A 23,855-nucleotide genomic window follows, 5' to 3' on the forward strand; every position below is an offset into this window, starting at 1 on the left:
AAGAAATCTTCAATACAATCCTATATTATGGTTTTTGGACATCTGTTGCACAGATTACAAGCAGCTGGATTATCTTGACTTCTACTTTTTCAGTCAAGAGGTTTCAGTGCCTACAGTGACTTGATGTTATTACCACAATATTCAAAGTAGTTTATTAGAATTTTATTAATTAAACCAACAAGGAAGTGCATAATTGTGAATTGAAAAGTAAATGACACATGGTTCTCTGAAAAATTATGTATTTAGCCTTCTTTACTGCTCATAAAAAAGTCCAGTTCTACCAATTGCTTTCAGAAGTCACCTAATCAGTAAATAGAGTCCACCTGGTCAGATAAAAAGTTGAGAAGTTTAAAGCAGGGTATATGTGCTATGTGTGTAAGAAAACTAACACTACACATCACCCCTACGGTAAAATATGGTGATCGCAGCATCATGCTATGGGGCTATGGGGGTTAACGGAATGATGTTTAGAGCTAAATATGAGGGCAATTCCAGAAGAAAACCTGTTAGAGGCTGCAAAAGACTGGGACAGTCACCTATCAGCAGACGACCTCAAACATGCAACAAGAGATGCAATGGAAAGGTTTAGATCAAAGAATATTCACATAATAAATTGGAACAGTCAAAGTCAAGACCTACATTTCTTTAAGAATGTGTGACAAGACTTAAAAATGTTTGTTCTCAGACATTAATCCAATCCCATTGAACTTGAGTGAATTTGCAGCGAAGACTGACAAGATTAAAGATACATGAAAGACTTGTAGCTTTAAGTCTAAAGTGTTGACTCAAAGTGGGGGTGAATACCTATTTTATTTTAAAAAATTTGAAAACCATTTTATTTACACTTCCCGGTTATTCTCTAGTCTGTTTCGGTCTGTTGGAAAAAAATCACAATAACATTCAGTGGATTTTGTGGTTGTAAAGTTGCAAAATGTGATGAAGTTCAAGAGATATTAATATATTTGCCAGGCTTGTACATTTTGTTTTTGCATATTCATGATCTTAAATTCATTCAGTAATTTACACAGCAGCGTTTTTGATCATAGTATTATTTAATACAATTCAAACTGAAAAATGTTTCTTCCATTAAATTATCAAATGTTGTCTCTTCAGCTATTTGCAAGTAGATTTCTATTTTTTTCTTTCACCCACACCTGTACAGAATATTAACTTCCAATTATACCTTTTAACCAACAGATGGCGCCAAATCTAAATCCCCAAACAGTGAAGTGACTTTGTTAAGTCCTTTGAACTCTATCCTTCAGCCCTCTCAGCAGAGGATGGGAGACAACAAACAGCTCACATTAGAATAATCGCTGCTGATGCAGATTCATGAAACATCGTTCAGTATCTCTCATAGGATTCGACAGGAGAGGCTCAAGGCTGTGATGACAAAGAAAATATGCGGTGCTTCATGTCACGTGAGTTCAAGTAGATGAAGAAGTCACCAGAGTAATCTGATGATTCAGCTTCTTAATCAGTGTCACATCGTCTGTTTCTTCTTTTTGAACTCAGTCTCACAACAGGGATCATCACATTGTTCCCTCTCCACATTTGGTATTCCACTGATCCGATCTCCACCACTTGGAGGATTGAATTTGTGCTGTTGTTGTGGTGTTACATTATATTGTCAATGACTGTATCTTGTATGTTCCTCAATGAAAAGCTGACTGTAATAAGCAGATGTAACACAGACCCACTCTTCCTTTACTTCTTATTTGTCCCATGTGTCAAAAGTACTCACACACATTGATTTTGTCACATTACAACCTATTTATTTTATTTTATTATGTTAAGTTTTTAAAATTCTTTAGAAATAAAAATATAAACAGTGCAACATACATTTGGATTGGGCCAACCTGATCGAATGATTTACAGAACCACCAGAAGTATTTTTGGGATAGGAGCGTGGCTGAATGTTTAAGATTGTTGTCCTGCTTTGAAGTGGACCTCTACCTAGTTTCAGGTTTTTTGCTGTCTCTTCGTTTTAATGGCTTGTATTTAGCATCATCCATTTTCCAATCAATCCTCAGAGCGTTTCCTGTCGCTGCTGAAGTAAACTATCCCCACAGAATGAAGCTGCCGTCACTGTGTTTTAACATGGGGATAGTAAATAGGCCTGATCTACAGTGTTAATTATCTTCTTCCAGACGTTTGCAGTGTCTCTTACATGGCTTGTGGCAAACTGCTTGGATGACTTCATGTGTCCTTCTGTCAACAAGGGCTTTTTTCTTACCAGTCTTCCATAAAGCAATGCACGACTAATAGTTCTCACACCTGAGCTCTGGATCTCTACAGCTCCCCCAGAGTTACCAGTGACCTAAGGATGCTTTTCATATTAATGTTCTCCTTGCCTGGCCTGTCAGTTTAGATGCCATGTCTCACCATGTGGTTGTTTTATAAGCTAACCCTACTTTAAGCTTTTCCATAAGTTGGTCTTCACAATGCTGTTTGTTCTCTGGATGTGCTCTAACAAACCTCTGCCTTCACAGAACAGCTGGATTTATACCAAGATTATGTTGCATTAACATTGACAATAATTACAAATTAGGTGGCTTCTGATGGTAATTTGCGACACTGGATTTTTAATTAGCATATCAGAGTAAAATTTTCCGATTTTTATTTGTAAAACTTTTGTACCATTTTCTTTCTAATTCACAATTATGCAGTACTATGTGTTGGGCTATCACATAAAATCATAATAAAAACATTACATTTGTTTGCGGTTGTAGCATAAAAATGATCAATGTGCCTTTCTCTGAGTCTGTCACTTGTTCAAACAGTCTATTAATGTTTAATGCTGCTTTGACCTCAAGAGAAAAGTAAAACATGTGAAAAATCCTGTAATAATCAATAGCTGGGAGAAGTATGACAAATGGTATTTAAAGATCTTCTCCAGCTTGTGTCTCCTTGTCAGTTTCCACACATAAGCTGATGCAGCCCTTCTTCTCATCAAAACGGGATACGCTTAGCTGTTGAGATGCCTTAAATTGCCATTGCTGTCTGATGATTGCTTTTATGGATAACCTCATCGATTCTTCTCCATTCAGTTACTCCACCTCGAGGTGAAAGATAACTCAGTTAAGGGAGCTTCAAGCTTGTAGGAGGTCATTTTGGATTAGAGTACGATACCTCCGGTGCCAATACACAATCAGGCTGATTAGGGTTGAGTTTTTTTCCACCGCTGCTACCCATTTGATTCTTCAGGTGATAGTTTAAGAACACAATGGCAGCCAAAAGTCAAGCTTAATAGCTTTAATAGCGGAAGAGACAGTCAGTTAAAAGGAGGTTGGAAAGGATGATGGAAGCCTGGCCAGTCTAGGCTGCAGTTTATCTAATGTCCTTGAGAAAAGATGCAGAGAACAAAAAGGATTCCCTTGTTTGAGGGTCACAAGCTGCAGAGAAAACAATGTTTGAATTTTATCTGCATGTCCTTGAGGAAGTTAAATGTGAGAAAAAATAATAACTCCTTTCTTTGCAAACCTTCAAGAATTCAGAATTGTCAGCATGATCTACATGCTGACAAGAAATAACAGTTTTTAACATAATAACTCATTCTGCCATTGTTGGAGCTTGTGGTTAGGTTGGGAATTTATCATATGCAACACTGATTACTGATATGGGACACCTGAGGACCTTGTAAGGGTTTCAGTTTTTTTTTTACTTCAGTGCCAACTAACTTCACTTGGCTCTGCTCCACAGGTATGTTGTCGCCTTTTGCTTTATAGATTATTTCAATTGCACATTACAACACTTTCCAATACATCCTGCATTGATGCACACCATGTGCCACTGATTTCACTGATTTTCAGACTTCATACTGAAAACTTTGATTTTAGGCATTTTTCTTCCCCAGTGTCATGTGACTCACAAAGTCTCGGGTTTGAATGGGGAGCAGGTGTATTAACTTTGTTGTTATCGTGCTCACACTCTTTCATACTGGTCCCTGGAAGCTCACCATGGAACCTCATGGCATCCTCCCTGAGGATCTAAAGAAAAGAATTGCTGCTCTACATGAAGATGGACTTGACTTTAAGAAGACCCCAAAACACCCTGAAACTGAGCTGCAGCATGGTGGCCAAGACCATACAGCGGTTCAACAGGACAGGCTCGACTGAGAACAGGCCTCGCCATATTCGACCAAAGATGTTGAAGGCACATTCTCAGCATCATATCCATGGGTTACCTTTTAAAAATAGGTGTATGAGTGCTGCCAGCAATGCAGCAGAAGTTGAAGAGGTGGGGGGTCAGCCTGTCATTGCTCAGACCGTATGCGGCACACTGCATCAAACACGTCTGCATAGCCGTTGTCTGAGAAGGAAGCATCTTCTAAAGATAATGCACAAACGCACACAAACTGTGTGCTCAAGACAAACAGACAGGACACGGATTACTGCAACCATGTTCCGGGGTCTCATGAGACCAATATAAACCTATTTGGTTCAGATGTTTTCAAGTGTGTGTGGCGGCAATCAGGTGCCACAGGTGGTGTGAGTGTCATGGTTTAGGGCTGGAGAATTGCTGCTGGCTGTGGGGAGCAACAGTTTATTTAAGGAACCATGAATGCCAACATGTATTGTGACATACTGAAGCAGAGCATGTTCTCCTCCCTTTGGAACCTGGGCTGTAGGTCAATTTTACAAAATGATAACGACCTCAAACACACCTGCAAGATGAACACTGCCTGGCTAAAGAAATTGAGGGTAAAAGTGCTGGACTGGCCATCTACATCTCCAGACCTAAACCCTATTGAGCATCTGTGGGACATCCTCAAATGGAAGCTGAAAGAGTGCAAGGTCTCTAAAATATACCAACTCTGGGTACTTGTCATGGAGATGTGGAAGAGGATTCCAGTGGCAACCTGTGAAGCTCTAGTGAACTCCATGTCCAAGAGAGTTAAGGCGGAGCTGCAAAGTAATGGGGACCACACAAAATATTGATCCTTTGGGCACAATTTAACGATTTTCACTTAGGAGCGTATTCACTTTTGTGAGATAATGTAAGTAACTCATGACACAGAGACCTTTTTCTCTTAGCCATTCTTCAAAACTGAAAAAAAAATATTCCACTCAATTAAGAAAGGAAATATCAAAAAGATAAAATAGCTACATGCCTAATCTTTCATATTTTGAAGTCAAAGGTATGATTTATAAAGTTTAAAACAGCTGGAACATACAAGGCTGGATGAGAACCTACGTTTATTTTGCCACCACACACAGAGAGCAGGATGGTAAGGGAGGTTAAAAAAATCTTCAAACCTCACTTACAGCAAAGAGTGGCATCTGGGGGTCACATATTCTCCGAAACAGCGATTACAGGATATCTACACATGCCAAATGGTTGTGTGGGAGGCGTGCCAAGAAAAGGTCTTTGTGTCCTCATCATCCCAAGGTGCTATTGGGACTTTAACTGAAACTATGTCTCCATATGTTTTATGAAAGGATCAATGTGGCAAGGGGGTTGAAGTCAACCCCCTCTGTTATGCCTTTACTTGTCAAGCAAGATAGTTACAGCACTGCATCAGCTGACTGCTTCATGGGTTAAGGGATTGATGTAGTGATGATGTATGGTTTTGCAACAAGCCAGTTGCAGGAATTAAAAGCCTAAACAAAACTCAGAAATAACTTTCAACAAGAGGAGTAAGAAATTGAGATATGTAATTTAAATTTCGAGGATGTGCTCGTCCAACAACAGGATTGCTACACTCAGTTCCTCCGCCATTATTGTTTTGAGAAGACTGGTATGGGGAGACTTTCACCACACATTTATGAGTAATGCTGACATTGATGCCGCACCCCATATCTTTCACCTGTCCTCCTGCAATGCCGGCTTCATTTCTAAAAGCTCACAGCTGTGCAAAATATTGTAGCCAGTGATTTTAAAATGGCTTTGGGTTTTTAAAATATCTTTACCAGGGGAACCAATAAGAGTGGAGCTCACAATACGCATATGAAAACATTGTATATATTGTCTTTTAAAGTCCTGACATGGCAATGTTTTTGTCTTTCTTTAACTTAATTGAGAAAGTAATTTGACCCTTTAATACAGGGCTGGCCCAAGGTTGTATGGGGACTTAAGCAAAATTTGATTTGGGGCCCCTCTTCATGTCAGTCAGTCATTTCCTACCGCTTATTCCATAGTGGGTTGCGGGGAAGCTGGTGCCTATTTCCAGCAGTCTATGGGCGAAAGGCGGGGTACACCCTGGACAGGTCACCAGTCTGTCGCAGGGCAACACACAAACACACAAACAATCACACTCATTCATACACCTAAGGGCAATTTAGAGTGACCAATTAACCTAACAGATATGTCTTTGGACTGTGGGAGGAAGCCGGAGTACCCGGTGAGAACCCACGCATGCACGGGGAGAACATGCAAACTCCATGCAGAAAGACCCTCAGCTGGGAATTAAACCCAGGACCTTCTTGCTGCAAGGCAACAGTGCTACCAACTGTGCCACCGTTCAGCCCCCCCTTCATGTCTTCAAGGATAATTGGTTATTATTTTCTGAGATTAATGGTGAACAAACTTTGCTCAAACACGCACAAAAAAAACATTATACTCGTAGCATCAGACTGTAACTATATGTCTACACAACAATCAAAAAATTTAAAATATTCTTTGCACATTTACAAAGTAAACTTGCCACTTCCTTTAAATCTTCATCTAATCAAATTAACAAAAAAGTTAACAAAACGATTTTAGACTGATAGATCTGTGTTAAAATTCAAGCATTTATGGGAACCCCCCTGAAGGTTTGGGGGCCATGTTTGAACATATTCCAGTTTCATAAACTTAAAAGTCAAAGATGAGAAAAGGATAAATCCGTGACAGTAGCATTTAAAAATTGGGTTTTTTGACCTTCCCAAGTTGTTTTAATGTAATATTACTGAAAGGTGGACAGAATTTGACTACATGCAATCCTAAAACAATGATGATTTTGAATATAACTGGACAAAATTAAGACCATTTTGTTTAATATATTTGTAGATAATAAAAACCCATGACAAAAATCTACCCTATGATGCTTGACTTTTTCTCTTACACACACACACACACACACACCCCTCCTTTCTTGATTCAGTCAGTTCGGGCAGTTTGTCTTCAGCAACATCCACGCTCCCTTTCTACTGCTGTCTGGGAGAAGAAAGAAGAGGATATATTATTTTAAAAATAAGGGAAAACTTCTTTACAACCCCCTGTGAGTGTATGAACGGGCAGTAAAAGCAGAGAGTCGACGCTGCTTGTGTTTCGGCGGGGATTTTGTTTCAATCGTGCTTGGCTGGACTGTCTGCATTCTGCCGGGTTGATAACGTTAAACCCAACGATGTGCTCGGAAAAGGTGGGCATGAGAAAAACGTCTGTGTAAAATAGTTTGGGAGAATTTTGTTAAAGGACCTGCTGCCAAAAGATTTGGGGAAAAGGGTGAGGTTATAACGAAATATCGAGGTGTATATTTAAAATGTATCTTCGCTAGTAAAGATTTTAGACGTTCGAGGCTTAACTAATTTGTTAATTGTGTCTACTATCAAACTAAAAAAAACATGTTATTTCGATTTTGTTTTTGCAGAATGAGAATGGAGCTCATATAAGTGTACATTTAAGCTTTTGGACCTTTTTTACATTAAGCTGTTCTCATATTTAAAGTTATTTCTAGCTAGGCTACTTTTCCTTCGAGTTAGCAAGGTGCTAGCATCTAAACCACATTTGTTTAGCTGCTAGGCAACTGTAGATTTTCCTGTTTAAATACTTGCTATTATATTTTCTATTGTTTAAAGTAAATTATTTGGGGTTACAATAGGAAATTCGACCATATTTAATTTAATCTCCTGGCTAATTATTTTAAAGGCTTTTTCTATAGTATTTATATTGGGACATCAATGAGCAATTAGAGCCTTTCAGATTCTACAAACGGATCTGTGGAGCAAATTTTACACATAGAAGTTGGCTTTTGAACATTTTCTCTTTATGTTACAAACAGCAGTTCTTAGACTGATCTAATGTTGACTGAGTTCATCTACTCTGACCAAACAATATTAAAAAAATAGTTTGCAATGTATAAAAGCTTTGCTGTATATTTTTTTTTTAAATGGCGATTTGAATGCTTTTTGACCATTAGGATCACCTTACATAGGGTCAAGACTGAGAACAGCAGGACTTGGACTAGTCAAACTTTGAGTTATTTTACAATGATCCAACTAAATTAAAAATACATCTGATGATATGTTAAACATGTGCTTAATTTGTTGCATTATAAAAACATATACAATATAATAAATAAATAAAAGGCAGACCTCTGAGTATTAAAGCAACATAAAATAGGTCAAGCGTATGTCCACTAATCAAACCTGGACTCAATTATTCTCACCGGTCAAAAATATAGTTTGCTGTATGTCGAACCATTGCTCTATTTGTAAATAAAAAAAGTAAAGAAGGTGATATTGATCCTTTTTGGCCTTCACGGCCAGCTAAAGCCCTGTGCCATCTTTAATATAGCACTGGTCAAAGCAGGCCTGGAGTATTACAACACAATAATATCTGTTTTTAGTATAAAATTAATCAGGTCAGGTTTGGCCAGTTATTGTGCTTTCTGAGGTTGACACCTTCTAAGGTTAACCTAATGTTGTATAAAGCATAAAAAACTATTGGTTTTTACAATGACAGTAAAAGTTTCACACATCAGAAACTGTTTTAAACAATCTATTATTACTGTAAAATAAATCAATCAAGTCAAGGTTTTATCAGTCTTAACTATTGCTGTTCTCATGCTTGACCTGACCAGATTTGCTCTTAATGTTACTAAAAACATGGAAATTGACAATTTTTTTGTTTTCACAAAAGCTTTCAATCATCTGTAAGCAGTGATGTGAATCAGATGCCAACTTTAGTTTGAGGAACCTTAATGAAACTGCCACTAAACCCAGATGACTGCTTAGACTATAACTGATGGTCAGGATGTTGGGTTTTACTGAGGCCTGAATTAAAGATGGCATGTTATAGGGTACTGGCTTTCAAGATGTGCAAATGTTGCAAAATATTGTCACTAAACCTGAAGAAAAGTTTTTTTTTTTTTTTTTGTTTAAACTCTTTTTGACCTTAAAAATAACATAATCGATCTTGAAGCTGTTCTTTTCTTTTCTCTGTGCAGGCAAATGGGCCATGAATTAAAAATTCTGGATAAGATATTAAGTTGGAGAAGAGAAAATCAAAACAATTACACGAAAAGGTAACAGTTGTAACACAATTATTACCTGAAAGTTTTTATCTTAACTTTAACGTTTGGAGTATTTGTTGTACATATTTAAGAACATTTTTAAAAAACTTACTAGTTTGCACCAACTTTTTTAGAAGTTGGTGCAAACTAGTTAGAAAGGTTTTCCCCAGTTGTTTGTACAATGTTTCTGTTGCACTGGCCATGAGTAAAAGTCTATGAACATCTTAAATAACATTTTATTCTAACAAAAAATGGTTAGTTCTCAGCTGCGTGGGAGGATAATTGATGGTTTATGCAGTGAGGTTGGGTGGTATTGAATTTTTAAAACCTTCCTCAAATTATACCTCAGTATACTGACCTACTAGAAAGGTTTATGATGCGTTCTTGTTTCTTTATAACGTGTTTTAATGGTTTCTGATGTATTCTGAGCTTTTTCTCTAAGAGGAAACATCTGACATTGCAACATGGAACAATGTTTAAAAAAAAAGGGTATATATAGGGTAAAAAGGTCATAACTTGCTAGCATTTTCTCCATAAAGACCTAATCAGCAGGAGCAAAACAGGGCTTTATTGTGTTCAGTAACCTATATGTTTAGAAACCTATCATGAAGTTAGTTATGATTTAGATTATGCATTGTCAGACCATATTAGTAGCTTTCCTAACTGAATTAAGAAGCTTGAGAATCATTTTAAAACTGACCTGCTGAAACTTTGGTTGTGACAATTTGTTTTTTGTTGTCAGGAAAAACATATAAGAGACTACTGACATCGTTTTCTTTAAGGCCGACTTGATCCACATGCAGAGAGAACACTCAAACAGAGAAGCGTGGGTTAAAGATGGTTTATTTACACAATTAACAGAGAACTCGGTCAAAGAGAGGCGTGGTGGGAGGTCAGGCTGAAAAGGAAACGGCAGATGGTGAGTGGTGGCCAGGGTAGGGAAAAAAAACAATACAAAAAGCTTAGCTCACTTTTCAGGCGGGATGGATCCGCCCGGAGGAGAGAGATGCGAGTCTGGGGCTGTACTGCTGCGCAGGTAGGCAACGTGGTCTGATGGTCCAGAGGAGTCTCATGGGAGAGCGGGCAGGTCGAACACGATCAGACTGGAGGGTACACAAGAGCGGCTGTCCGGCAAAAAGTGATCCAGGGAAAAAATCCAGATTAGTTGTAGATGGTTCGAAGAGGATCTCCAGCATGAAGCTCGGCTTACAGGCCTAGGAATCAAGGAAGACAGAACAGGCAATTAGTCAGAGAACTACTGCTCAGGATTACAAGGTACGGCCAGGTGATCACTACCGCAGTGATCAAAACACTCAGGCGTAGGAGTGCTGGGGAGCCGCCCTCATAGAGTCCTCCAGCTGATGAGGCGATGATGTGCACCTGTCAGGAACTCAGGACCCGGCTCCAGCGCCCTTAGTGGTGGAAGAAGGTAAACAGCAGGCAGGATGAAGAGCAGACTCTGACACCACCTCCCCCTCAACGGCCGCCACCTGGCGGCCCGGAGGAACCGGCCTGAAAAGCCCAGATGTCCCTAATGAGGGTCGGGTCCAGAATAAACGATCGAGGAACCCAGGAGCGATCCTCTGGACCGTAACCCTCCCAGTCAACCAGGAACTGCCACCCCCTACCTCGTCGACGGGAGGCCACAATCCGACCAACAGAATAGGCAGGGTGGCCCTGGAAGTCCCAGGTGGGTGGAGGGGGCTCGGCCGGAGGGAAGGGCATACTGGTTTGGACTATTTTGATTTGGGACACATGAAAAACGGGGTGAATCCGGAAACTGGCAGGCAGGCGAAGGCGGACGGAGGTAGGACTTATCTGGGACTCGATGGTGTACGGGCCTACGAACCTGGGAGAGAGTTTTCGGGATAGAGACTTGAGGGGAATGTCCCGTGCAGACAGCCACACCTTCTGGCCCGGGAGGTAGGTCGGTGCAGGGACACGCCGCCTGTCAGCATAACGTTTATTTTGGACTCCTGTCTGGTGGAGAGCCCTTGACATAGCGTCCCAGATGTGCCAGCTCCTCCGGACAAACTGTTGTGCTGACGTCGCTGCGATCGCTTTCTCGTCAGATGGGAATAAGGGTGGCTGGTACCCCAATGAGACCTCAAATGGGGTGAATCCAGTTGCTGCAGAAACGTGAGATTTGTGTGAGTACTCAATCCACGGCAGATAGGTGCTCCACTCTGAGGGATTGGAGGATGTAACGCAGCGGAGCGCAGCCTCCAGTTCTTGATTTAGCCTCTCCACCTCCCCATTGGTCTGCGGGTGGAAACCGGATGTCAGTGAGACCTTTGCACCTAGAGCTGTACAGAACACCCTCCAGAGCCGGGCGGTGAACTGGGGGCCCCGATCGGAGAGCACGTCCTGGGGTATGCCGTGGAGCCGGAACACATGCTTCACCAGGAGCCTGGAGGTCTGGAACGCTGAAGGCAAATTCCTAAGAGGAACGAGATGACAGGCTTTAGAGAATCTATCCACAATGGTCATAATGGCGGTCATACCGTGGGATGTTGGCAGGCCTGTGACAAAACCCACTGCGATGTGGGACCAAAGTCGGTGGGGAATGCTCAGTGGTTGCAGAAGACCTGCAGGTGGTCGGTTAGATGTTTTGTTCCGGGCACAGACCGGGCAGGCGGAAACGTACTCCTTGACGTCACGGTGCAAAGTGGGCCACCAGAAGCGCCTAGTGACCGCAGCTATGGTCCGACTGATCCCGGGATGCACGGCGAATCTTGAGGAGTGGAACCAGGTAATCAGCTGGGACTGCACAGCAGTGGGGACGAACATGCGGTTAGGTGGTCCAGTGCCCGGACCCGGGTCGGCACGGAGGGCTTGCCGCCCACGGTCTTCAATCTCCCAGGTCACGGCCCCGAGAGTACAGCTGGTGGGGAGGATTGGTGTGGCCTGCCTCTCAGAGTCATCGGAGATGAACTGGCAGGACAAGGCGTCAGGTTTAATGTTCTTGGTTCCAGGTCTGAAAGAGATCAACATATTAAAGCGGGGGGAAAAAATGACCAGCGTGATTGACGGGGATTTAAGCGTCTGGCAGACTGGAGGTAAGACAGATTTTTATGGTCAGTCCAAACCAGCACGGGGTGCTCTGAACCCTCTAACCAGCCACTCCTCCAGGGCGAGCTTGATGGCGAGCAGCTCCCTGTCTCCAACATCATAATTCCTCTCCGCTGTCGTCAAGCGACGGGAGAAAAAGGCGCAGGGGTGGAGTTTGCCATCCAGGCTCTGACACTGAGACAACACCGCTCCCACTCCCGTGTCCGAGGCATCCACCTCAAGTGTGAATTGTTTCTCTGGGTCGGGGTGGATGAGGACCGGGGCTTGGGCGAACCGACTGTTTAGCTCGTTGAAAGCAGCTTGGGCTTCGGGGGCCCAGTCAAAGGGGACCTTGGTGGACGTCAGGGCCGTCAAGGGACTGGCGATCCGGCTGTAGTTCTGAATAAACCTTCTATAAAAATTTGCAAACCCTAGGAAACATTGTAATTGTTTCCTAGTAGTGGGAACTGGCCAGTTCTCTATGGCCTTAACCTTGTCTGGATCGGCACGAGCCTGCCCACTCTCGAGAATAAATCCCAAAAAACTGACGGAAGGCTGGTGGAACTGACACTTCTCCGCCTTGACAAAAAGCTGGTTCTCTAGGAGGCGCTGCAGCACCAGGCGGACATGTGGGCGGTGCTCAGCGGCAGTTCTGGAATAAATTAAAATGTCATCCAGGTATACGAAAACAAAATTGTTCAAAAAGTCCTGTAGCACATCGTTTACTAGAGTCTGAAATACTGCAGGTGCATTGCATAAACCAAAAGGCATTACCAGGTATTCAAAATGCCCCAGTGGGGTCTTGAATGCAGTCTTCCACTCATCCCCCTGGCGGATCCGGACTAAGTGGTAAGCATTTCTAAGATTGAGCTTAGTGAAAATTGTCGTTCCGTGAACGGGCTCAAAAGCTGAGGACAGCAAAGGTAACGGGTATTTATTCTTAACTGTTATGGCGTTTAAGCCCCTATAATCGATGCAAGGGCGAAGGGAACCGTCCTTCTTGCCAACAAAAAAGAAACCGGCTCCGAGAGGGGACGAGGACAGCCGAATTATGCCGGCTGCGAGGGATTCGGCTATGTAATTCTCCATTGCCCCCCTCTCCGGCCGAGAGATCTTGTACAGCCGGCTGGAGGGCAATGGAGCGCCCGGTAGGAGGTCGATAGCGCAGTCATAGGGGTGGTGAGCAAGAAGGGACGAGGCCCGTGATTTACTAAACACCGAGCTAAGGTTGTGGTATTCATGTGGGACCCCGGTGAGACCCGGCGGTTCCTTCTCCTCTCCCTCCACAAGAGTTCTAGGGGTGACGGCCAACTGTAAAATGGTAGAAACGCATTGGTTAGACCAGGATTCTATTCTCAGATCTACCCAATTTAAATGGGGGTTATGTGTCTGAAGCCATGGGAAACCCAGAACCAACGAGGCCTGGGAGATGGGGTAAACAAACAGAGCAATGCCCTCTCTATGATTCCCAGATAGGACTAGCTTGAGTGGTTCAGTTTTATGAGTTATACAATGGAGCGTCTGGCCGTCTAAGGCCAGAACCTGGCGCGGCATAGTTAAAGCCTCAGTCTTTATGTGCATTTGTCTGACTAAACCCAGGTCGATCAGATCTAACTTGCACCCCGAATCTAACAGGGCAGTCAGGGGAATGGTGCGGCGGTTTATAACTAGGGTGGCTGGCAGCATGGCCCCCTCACAACCGGCGAACCCGCCCTTTTAGTCGAACCGGACATGCGGATATTAGATGCTCTGGGGAGCCGCAGTAGAAACACTGACCGGCTTCTCTGCGGCGTTGCCGCTCGTCATCAGAAAGCTGCGCCCTACCTAACTGCATGGGCTCGGGCTCTGGCTGGCTTGGTGTCTGCACCGGTTGAGCCGAAAACGAGGAAGGAGAAGCGGGATGCACTCTAGCAGTGGTCCACTCCGTACGGGCTCGTCTCCTCTCCCTCATCCTGGTGTCCAGGCGTACGGCTAGAGCAATATATTCATCTAAATTATCAGGCTCGTCTAGAAGAGTGAGCTCGTCTTTTAAAGCTTCGTCTAGGGTCTGAAAGAAAGTTGATTTAAGGGCGCTGGAATTCCATCCAGATGCTACTGCCAGAGTACAAAAATCTATTGTGAATTCAGTTAGGGGACGTTTATGCTGTTTCAGCGCCCGTAAACAACGAGCCACACTAGATTGGTCCATATCAATGTCAAACGTTAACCTGAAATCTTTAATAAACTCATCATAGGTGCAGCCAGGTTGTGATTAGCGAACTTTGCCTCCGCCCACCGCAATGCTCTGCCGGTCAGTAAACCTAACACAAAGGAGATCTTAACGTCATCGTGAGGGAACGACTGTGGGGACCTATTGAACATCAGCATGCACTATAACAAAAACCCCCGGCAGCTTCCAACCTCCCCGTAAAACTTTTCCGGAGTGGGGGACGCTACATCGCGGCTATGTGGTAATTGCTGGGTCACCGGAGGAGGTACAGCGCCCTCCGGGGGCAAGGCGGGCAGAACTCCCAGGGAGTGCTGCACTAAGGTTGTGATCTGCTCTAGTTGCTGACTGACCTGTTGCTGCTGGTCGAGGAGGGAGCGGAGGGTCGAAACGTGAGCCTGGATTAGGTGTCCGTGTTCTGACACGGTTCTCTGGAGTGTCTCTGCTGGGTCCGGCTGGCCCGAGTGTTCTCTCATCGTTTTCTTTAAGGCCGACTTGATCCACATGCAGAGAGAACACTCAAACAGAGAAGCGTGGGTTAAAGATGGTTTATTTACACGATTAACAGAGAACTCAGTCAAAGAGGGGCGTGGTCGGAGGTCAGGCTGAAAAGGAAACGGCAGATGGTGAGTGGTGGCCAGGGTAGGGAAAAAAACAATACAAAAAGCTTAGCTCACTTTTCAGGCGGGATGGATCCGCCCGGGGGAGAGAGATGCGAGTCTGGGGCTGTACTGCTGCGCAGGTAGGCAACGTGGTCTGATGGTCCAGAGGAGTCTCATGGGAGAGCGGGCAGGTCGAACACGATCAGACTGGAGGGTACACAAGAGCGGCTGTCCGGCAAAAAGTGATCCAGGGAAAAAATCCAGATTAGTTGTAGATGGTTCAAAGAGGATCTCCAGCATGGAACGATTAAAAACCTTAACTGTGAAAAACATATAAAGAAAAAACCCGAAGCCAAAAACCAAACAACTCCAAATCATAACATATCAAGGCTTGTTCTGATGTTTGCCAACGTTTTAGAAGTTAATGGACGTGTCTGGAGTTCTTCTGAGGGGAAGCTGTACACTGACTACTTTCCATTATATCAAACTGTCACATCTTTGGTGTTGTCCCATGAAAAGATATAATAAAATATTTACAAATATGTGAGGGATGTACTCACTTCTGTGAGATACTGTATGTTGCGAATGTTTTTGGTTTATTTGGCATTCTAACCATAAAGTAGTATGCATCTTGACTGGTTTAGTGTAATCAGGCACCTTTATTTGAAGTCAGCTTCTTGCAGACTAAGGAGAATCTAATTAATGGAGAATTCCTACCAGTAGACTGCTTGAAACAGCATAGTCAGCATGTTACAATCTTTTTAAAGTTGCCGTTTGTGTAAATAGTTGGTGAGTGGTTCCTTCTCAAATGCCTTTGGGTGGAGCACCACTTTTAGACCTTTGAAAGCAACCACAAACCTTCGTGTTCACAGCTTGAAGCCCACTTAGATAGGCTTGTACAAAGCTGGCTCTTTTATTGGCTCTGTAGGGTACAGGAGGTTCTTGGTCTCAGGATGGTAGACATCTGGACACGGTGAGCAGCACCGCTCCCAAGTTTTCAGTTTGGGATATTTAGGCCTTTTTCAAAAACTTGTATGACTTTTCCAGTAATTTCAACAGATGACCTTTGCAGGACCTTGGAAAAGTATTCATACCACTTACACTTTTTTTTGCAATACATTTCTAAAAATTGTGGCATTCATTTTTCTTTATCCAAAACATTATATGGGGGTATGTGTCTACTAGCTTTGCACTTCTGCCAACAAATATTAACCCTATTTAGGAAAAAAGATCACTGGAATTTTCTTTCATGAACTGTGATTCACCAAATTGTTAAGATGTGGCAACTAAATCTTTGAATCCAGCTAAAGGAAAAGTATATAAGTAGTACAATCAAACCTTTCCAAATGAAACAAACAGCATGAGGCCATAATTTCAGTAGCGTGCTATGATGTTTTTGTCAGAAGAGAAAGACAGTTTTCTGCAAAGATGACTTTTACAGTAGATGTCCACACAGCGTCCCATTCCCCATTTATCTAATTCCATTCATCCATCCATTTTCCATACCTGCTTCTTCCATACAGGGTCCTGAGGGAGCTGGTGCCTATCTCCAGGCAGGGTACACCCTGGACAGGTCACCAGTACCATTCATCTAATTAAGGTTTATAAATCTTAATAAAGGCACTATAAAGCTACTTGGTTTTGGCAATTTAACAATTGCACTTGCTTTAAAATAGACCCCCTTCTAAATACAAATATATGCTTAATTTATGAGAAAAGGTGTTTTTCTTATTTAGTTGCAACTCACACCATCTGCAAAAGCTCTTCATCTGTAAAAACGTTGCAGAGTTTTGTTTTGTCTTGTTATTACTGGTTAACACTCTGTCAGAATAAAAACCCTGGCATTGCTATGTGACAAGGTTGATAACATAGTTATCACATATACCGATTTGTGTATCTCTGAATAAAGCTGTGAGGAAGTTTAGTATAAAAATCACCTGTACTAAATGTCATTTATCTAAACTGATTTATAAAGCTATAAAGTCTGTGTACAAACAAATTTTTACACTATACCGAACCATTGTATAACAGTTTACTAATCATATAAGTATTTTGTTGAATTGTGAAGATTAAAAAAAGCCCAAATTTCCTGTATAATTTTATTTTTGGTGTATTATTTTCCTTAACATATTATATTACACATTATTTCTGATCCTCTTCTTGGCCATTTTACTTTATAAAATATGATGAAACATGACCCCTAATTATAGTACAATAACTATGAGTGACTTCCTGCTGGTAGATTCTATTTATTGGAGTAACATAATCACTTTTTGTAACAGTAGACTGTGAATGAACTAAAGAAAATGAAACAATCAATTGTCAAAGCAGGTAAAAACTGTCTTCAAGGAAGGTATGAATTGACAGATTATATGTATGAAATGTCTTGTAGACGGCTCCTATTTGTTCATGAAACTACTTAAACTGGAGAGGTTGATGGCTTCAAATGTGTTTAATATAAGGAACGTTGGGTCAATCAAAACAATCAGGACATATTACCTAAAAATAAGGTTCATTTGTCCTTTTCTTAGGTTTTGGATTTTTTTGTTTGCAAGGTTATTGCTCATGATTCTGGAGGGACGTTTCATTTGCAAAAGTAGAAGGTGAGCAGTCTGGAGGGTTGTACCAGTTTCTGGTTGTCGGTAGGATTCGTGTTTGGTCCGGATGTAGCTGTGCCACTGGCCCTCCACATGCTACATTACACAACGTGGCCAGATGTGCACTTTTAAAAGTCACGTGGCCGTTAATGAAACGGTGAAAAAGAGTTGTTTTTTTTTTTTCTTCTTCAAAGAAGCAGACATCAGGAAGCGTGTTAACTCATTCATTGGTGATAGTCTGCTGTCTATTATTAGACAAAGTGCAGGCATTATAGCGATAAAGATGTGTGGAGGCCATGAACAGTTGGTATACATAGGTTAAAGGAAATAAAACAGCTGAACTAAACTAAAAGAGAAACAACAAAACATTGAATTTTTTTTACATTATTATTAATTTACTAACACTGAAATCTGTGCCTTTAAAACCTTTTTTAAACAAGTTAGAAATCAGCTGGAACAGATGGGTACCTTCATTAAACAGAGGTGTTAAATGGTTACATAATGTGTGGTATGTGTGTGGGGTTTCATTTGAGTACCAAAGTTATTTTTCTGTGAACAGATGACATATACTGCAGAAGATGACTATATAATGTATTTTAAAATGTGTCCTACTTCAAACACTTTGTCAACCAATGATGCATAGTTAATAAATTACCCCCACACCCTTTAGCATCTCAGTCACTAAAGCCATACACAGTCCATCCAACTGGTCAAATTTATTTTTAATATGCAAAGGTGAATGTCTGACACTTGAAATATAATATCTTGCCAAATAATGCATCCAAGCTATCCTTTGCGATTGCGATTTTGTATAATTATAAATGAATAAATCAGTAAAAAAAAAGTGAAGAAATCAATGGATGAATATACTCAACCAGAGCTCAGTTCTGTCGTGACCCTTCCTAAAAAGATGTTTATCAGGACAATTCATTCATTTTTTATTCTGAAGATCAGCCAGGGTGTGTTTATACATGAAGTTTAAGTGCTTCTGTATTTGTTTACATTGTAAAGAAAATGAAAGACATTTATAACTATGTTTGTTTATGTGAAGGTTTGCTACATGCAGCGGTCAAACAATGATACCCTACATCAGCATCGAGGGCAGAAAAACGCCTTGAAGAATAGAAAATACGAGTTTATGACCTCTACATTTATACAGTAACCAGCTCTATGATTCATTCTGTGTGTGTTGGGGGCATACATAGACAAGAAATACAGATTTCTTTTTTTTTACCGCTGTAAGAAGTTTGACATTCCTGTAAAGGGATTTCTGGGATTATTTTTACTTTTAAAAGGAAAAAGGCCTTTTCCCCTGAACTTTTTGAATGTGATCCAGTTCCACTGAAGATTGGTGTTGGTTGGAGCTGTAGGATGCTGGTTAGTGTTTCCAGACTAAAACATCCAGTTCTTCCTGTGACTTTTCCTCTTGGCAGTCTTATGTTTATTGTTGGATTCTTTGTAAAGGGGGGCGTAATCTGAGTCAACTTCCTGTCTTCTGATATCACCTAGGGGATACCCTATTTCTCATACTTACTGGGAACCTCACTAAGAAGGGGTCATTTTGGGAGGAGTGGGAATAGTTTTTACTTTTTGTCCTGGGGAAATGTTTTTGCTTAGATTTTCTTTTCTTCATTAACCAAAAAGGTAAGTGTTGATTTATTTGTTGTTTATGGAAATAATAATCAAACATCCCATTTAAACTGTTAGGGAGTCATATCTCTCCCATAGAATCATAGGACTGGATGGATGAACAGTCTTCTCAGGGCCGTTGCTTTACCACACTACTGGGTTTTATGATGCTGGAGTTGGGTAGACTTTGTTAGGTAGTTAGAGAGGAAGTACGCTTTAATTTGTTTAGTTTGGCTTGCAAACAGCTGCTGTCAGCGCTTTAGTTATTTATGTGTTTGACCCATATTGTCCTCCAGTGCACAAATGTTCGCAAATCCTCATCAGAGAGATTTCTGGAGCATTGCCAAGGAGATCAGTTGGAAAATAATAAACATCCTTATAAAATATGTGATAGCGTTAAATAAAAATGTTAAGGGTGTTTACAAATAATCTATGTGAAATGGAAGGTTAGTAAATGTTTTAATCAAATTTAGATAAAAACAGATATACTTGATAGTCATTTTATGATGATTTCTTATAGTTTTAGAGAGGCCTGTGTCATTTCCTACCAGAAACAAACATCTTAGTTGAATGAAAGTAATTTTAAATAAACAAATTTGAATATTGAAAAGTACATTTATTTCAGTAACTCAGTTTATGAAGTGATGCACATTATATAGAAATACTACACAGAATGATGTTTTCAAGCCTTTATTTTTGTTAATTATGATGACTTTCCGGTTACAACTAATGAAAACACAACATTGAAGATTAGAATATTTTATCAGACTAGTAACATTTTTAATATATGTGCTTAATGAAACATGTTTAATACATGCTTAAAGGTTATGATTCACAAAAGGTACTTTTACTCTGACCAACAAGCCTCATCAGAACACATCTTCTAATTTAGAATGGAATAGAAAGATCCTTTATTGTCCCACACTGTGGAAATTCAGGATTATTGAATATGACTGTAAATCTGCAGAGGGTATGAATAGCGTGGTCTTATCTGTAAGCTTAGCACGTTTCTCACAGTTATTCTAGGAATCAGGAAAAGGTTGCATTCTTGGACATTTTATCTTCACCAAGAATAAGCAAAAGATGTATCAAATTATATTAGAAAAATTAAAATTTTTCATTCTTAAAAGAGGGACATAACAGAAAAAGTTTGAGAACCACTGCATTAGAGCATGTCATCACAAGTTAATGGTAAACCAAAATTAAGAAAAGTGGAGCCCCTGTATCATATTCTGGCTGTTAGTCCACCGCTTGTGCCTTTGATTGTATTTTTTATTTGATTTGTGTATTCAACACGGACAAATGTAGTTACAATTGCTTCATTAATTTAATAAAAAGTAGCATTTTCCTGCAGTGTGAATATAGCCTAAGACAAATATGATGAAAAGCACCTTATACCCACTCATACGTACAGTGAAGTATCTGTGATGCTTTTGGCTTGTTTTTCCTCCAACGTTTTTGTAAAGATGAATTCCCAAAGATCCCTCCCTATGTGCAACTAACCCAGGGGTGTCGAACTCCAGTCCACGAGGGCCAGTGCTCTACAACCTTTTGATGTGCCCCAAGTCCAACACAATGAATCAAAGGACTGATTCACCTCTTCATGCACTCAAGTTCTACAGAGTTCTGCTAAAGACTTAATTCTGTGAATCAGGACTTAATTCTGTGAATCAGGTGTTTAGACAGAGAGGCACATCTAAAAGTTGCAGGATGCCAACCTTGGGTTTGATTTATCAGATCTAATCTTCATTCTTCAACAGCTCAGTAAGTCAAAGAATAAATTGTGAATTTTGTTATTATAACCCTAAGCTAGTTTTTTTTCCCGTCCACAGGTAACAGAAGGTGTATGCTGCCTCTTGCTGTAGTTTTCCTGCTACTACCATGAGCTGGAGCTTTCTGACTCGCTTACTAGAGGAAATTCACAATCATTCCACGTTTGTGGGCAAGATCTGGCTCACCGTCCTCCTCGTCTTTCGCATAGTCTTGACAGCCGTGGGAGGCGAGTCGATCTACTACGATGAGCAGAGTAAATTCGTCTGCAACTCAGGCCAGCCGGGCTGCGAGAACGTCTGCTACGACGCCTTCGCTCCTCTCTCACACATCCGCTTCTGGATCTTCCAAACCATCCTGGTGGCCACACCTTCCCTTATGTATCTGGGCTACGCTGTGAACAAAATCGCTCGGGCAGAAGACCAGGCAGATATGGGGGGAGTGTGCAGATTTTCACGAAATAAACTCAAGAAGGCTTACCTGGCAAACAGAAAGCAGCACAGAGGCATCGAAGAGGCTGAGGATGACAACGAGGAAGACCCGATGATCTATGAAGTGACGGAGGCAGAGGATGATGGGGGTCTAGCTGGAAAGGGAGACAGTAGTGCAAGAGAAGTCAAAGCAAAGGTTCGCCATGATGGTCGTCAGCGAATAAAAGAAGATGGAATGATGCGCATTTATGTTTTTCAGCTGTTGGCCCGTGCCATCCTGGAGGTGGCATTCCTCTGTGGTCAATATGTGTTGTATGGATTTGCTGTGCCTGCCAGATACGTGTGCTCAGACCTGCCCTGCCCGCATAGCGTGGACTGCTTCATATCACGGCCCACGGAGAAAACAATCTTCCTCCTCATCATGTACGCTGTCTCTATGCTCTGTTTGGTACTCAATTTATGGGAGATGCTTCAACTGGGCATGGGCACCATCTGTGAGATAATGCGTTCCCGCCAACTACACCTGCACGACAATGAACTGTACGGACTCACAAAGAGAAATAAAGCAATTAATGAGGCAGGATTATGTGAAGATTATAGCAGCTCCCCTTTTACCTGGAACGAACCATCAGCCCCTCCAGGGTACAACATCGCCATCAAACCTCTTCTGATGTCCAAAGGGAACCACATTCCACCTCTTCCCATCACCGATCTCACCAATGCCAAGATGACGTGCCGACAGAACCACGTGAACATCGCACAAGAGGAGCGTCAGCAGTACGCCGAAAATGATGAGAACCTGTGCAGAGCCGGGAGGGGAGACGGTCGCAGAAGTGCTGATAAAGATGTGGGCCAGGCTCAGAAGAAGATGAATTCTAACAACCAGACCTACAGTCAGCTGCAGAGCCACGGTAATAACAACAGTAAGCCCAACCATGAACGTAAACACCGGCAGACCTCCTGGCATGCCTCCGGCAAGGGTGACACTGACAGGGGCAGCAGTGGCACAAGCCACAGCAGCAAATATGGAGTGATAAAGAGTTCTGAGTGGATCTGAAATAAAGATAGACTGTTCAAACACAGGCCTTAGAGGTTATAATTGATGCAGCTACATTACAGATATTGGCTCCAATGCAACATTTTGTAAAATGTTTCTTTAAATAAAAATGTGAATACTGTGTCTCTCCAACAGTCATAACACGCTTATTGAAGTAGCTTTCTGGGGTAAAAAGCGGTTCTTCAGAGACAGAAAATGTTGTAGGGCTTATTTCAGTTAGTATTAGCAAGTGCTTTGCAGTATTTCTCCCTTGTTTTATTATTTACATTCAACACTAAGCAGTTATAGTAAAGATTAGCTCTACCCCACTACATAACGGAAGGGTCTAAAGAAATTGGTTATTTAGCTACAAGTTAACTAAGAAATTCACAGAAGTTATCGTCAATAGATATTTATATCCTGGTATTTTTGTGCCATTTCCTTTATTTGATGTTAAGAAATATCAGTTACTTGTGGAAGCAGAGACCTCTATTTAAGTGCCTTCATTGAAGAGCCAAAGAACTGCTTAACGGTGACTCAGCAGTTTTTATTATAATTATTATTGTCGCTAAAGTTGACGTGACACGGCTGTCTATGTACAAATGCTTCTAATTCTTAATTAATGTTGTTTCTAAGAATGCAAAACAGTTTCCACTGAGCCAGCTTGATGTGGATTGTTCTCCTAATCCAGAAAGACCAATTTAGAGATAAGAGTTTACAATGTTCTAATCTTTTTTTTTTTCTTTGAGACTGAGAAAGGATTAAGTCTTCATTATGTTTTGAGATTTTTCCATTTGATCACATTTTGATGTTTACATTTTAGGTAGTTTTTTTATATATCTTGTAGGTTTCTGTGCAAGTTGTTTTTACATTAGTTCAATTGTTGATGTATTACGCAATACAGCGAGCACCCCAATCTCATGTTTAATCTTACCTGTTAGAAATGTGATTTTTAATTGTTAAATTGGAATGTTTGGTTTGATCAGAGATTATTTTTTACTCTTAAATGACTTAATGTTTTCAATAAAAAGACAGCATTTTCTCTTTGGAGTTTGTCTTTCATAAGACAGTTTAATTGAAATCTGACTCATAAAAAACATTTGATTTTCATTACAGTTTACTACTAGATAATAATCCGATTAGACTGATATTTACAAAAACATCGCCATCTACTGGACAGGAATGGAAAAGGACTGGTTTTTCAAATTCAGTTCAATTCAAAAAATACTTTATTAATACAAAATGGAAATTAAATGTTGTTGTAGCTCATAGGCAGGAAGGATCTCCTGTAGTGGTCTGCCTTACAGTAGATCTGAAGA

General features: G+C 41.2%; 1 protein-coding gene across 4 annotated transcripts; it reads left to right on the top strand.

Annotated features, from left to right (window-relative positions):
• Window positions 1-7,076: 7,076 nt before the first annotated feature.
• LOC124874725 (gap junction gamma-1 protein-like) lies at window positions 7,077-23,586 on the top strand. Of its 4 annotated transcripts, none has more exons than XM_047376203.1 (3): window positions 7,077-7,425; window positions 9,149-9,226; window positions 21,132-23,586. In XM_047376203.1, the coding sequence occupies exon 3, from the start codon at window positions 21,181-21,183 to the stop codon at window positions 22,555-22,557; it is 1,377 nt and encodes a 458-aa protein (XP_047232159.1). In that variant the 5' UTR covers window positions 7,077-7,425; window positions 9,149-9,226; window positions 21,132-21,180; the 3' UTR covers window positions 22,558-23,586. The 4 variants fall into 4 exon arrangements, with proteins under 4 accessions (XP_047232159.1, XP_047232158.1, XP_047232160.1 ...); XM_047376202.1 differs by having other exon boundaries at window positions 7,077-7,342; XM_047376204.1 differs by lacking the exon at window positions 9,149-9,226 and having other exon boundaries at window positions 7,077-7,342.
• The last annotated feature ends 269 nt before the right edge of the window (window positions 23,587-23,855 follow it).

Source organism: Girardinichthys multiradiatus, chromosome 10 (genome assembly GCF_021462225.1).
Source record: "Girardinichthys multiradiatus isolate DD_20200921_A chromosome 10, DD_fGirMul_XY1, whole genome shotgun sequence".
In the NCBI taxonomy this organism is placed as follows: domain Eukaryota; kingdom Metazoa; phylum Chordata; class Actinopteri; order Cyprinodontiformes; family Goodeidae; genus Girardinichthys; species Girardinichthys multiradiatus.

Excerpts from the sequence above, each read along its gene's own strand:
- LOC124874725 (XM_047376203.1), top strand. The coding sequence starts at position 21,181 with ATGAGCTGGAGCTTTCTGACTCGCTTACTAGAGGAAATTCACAATCAT.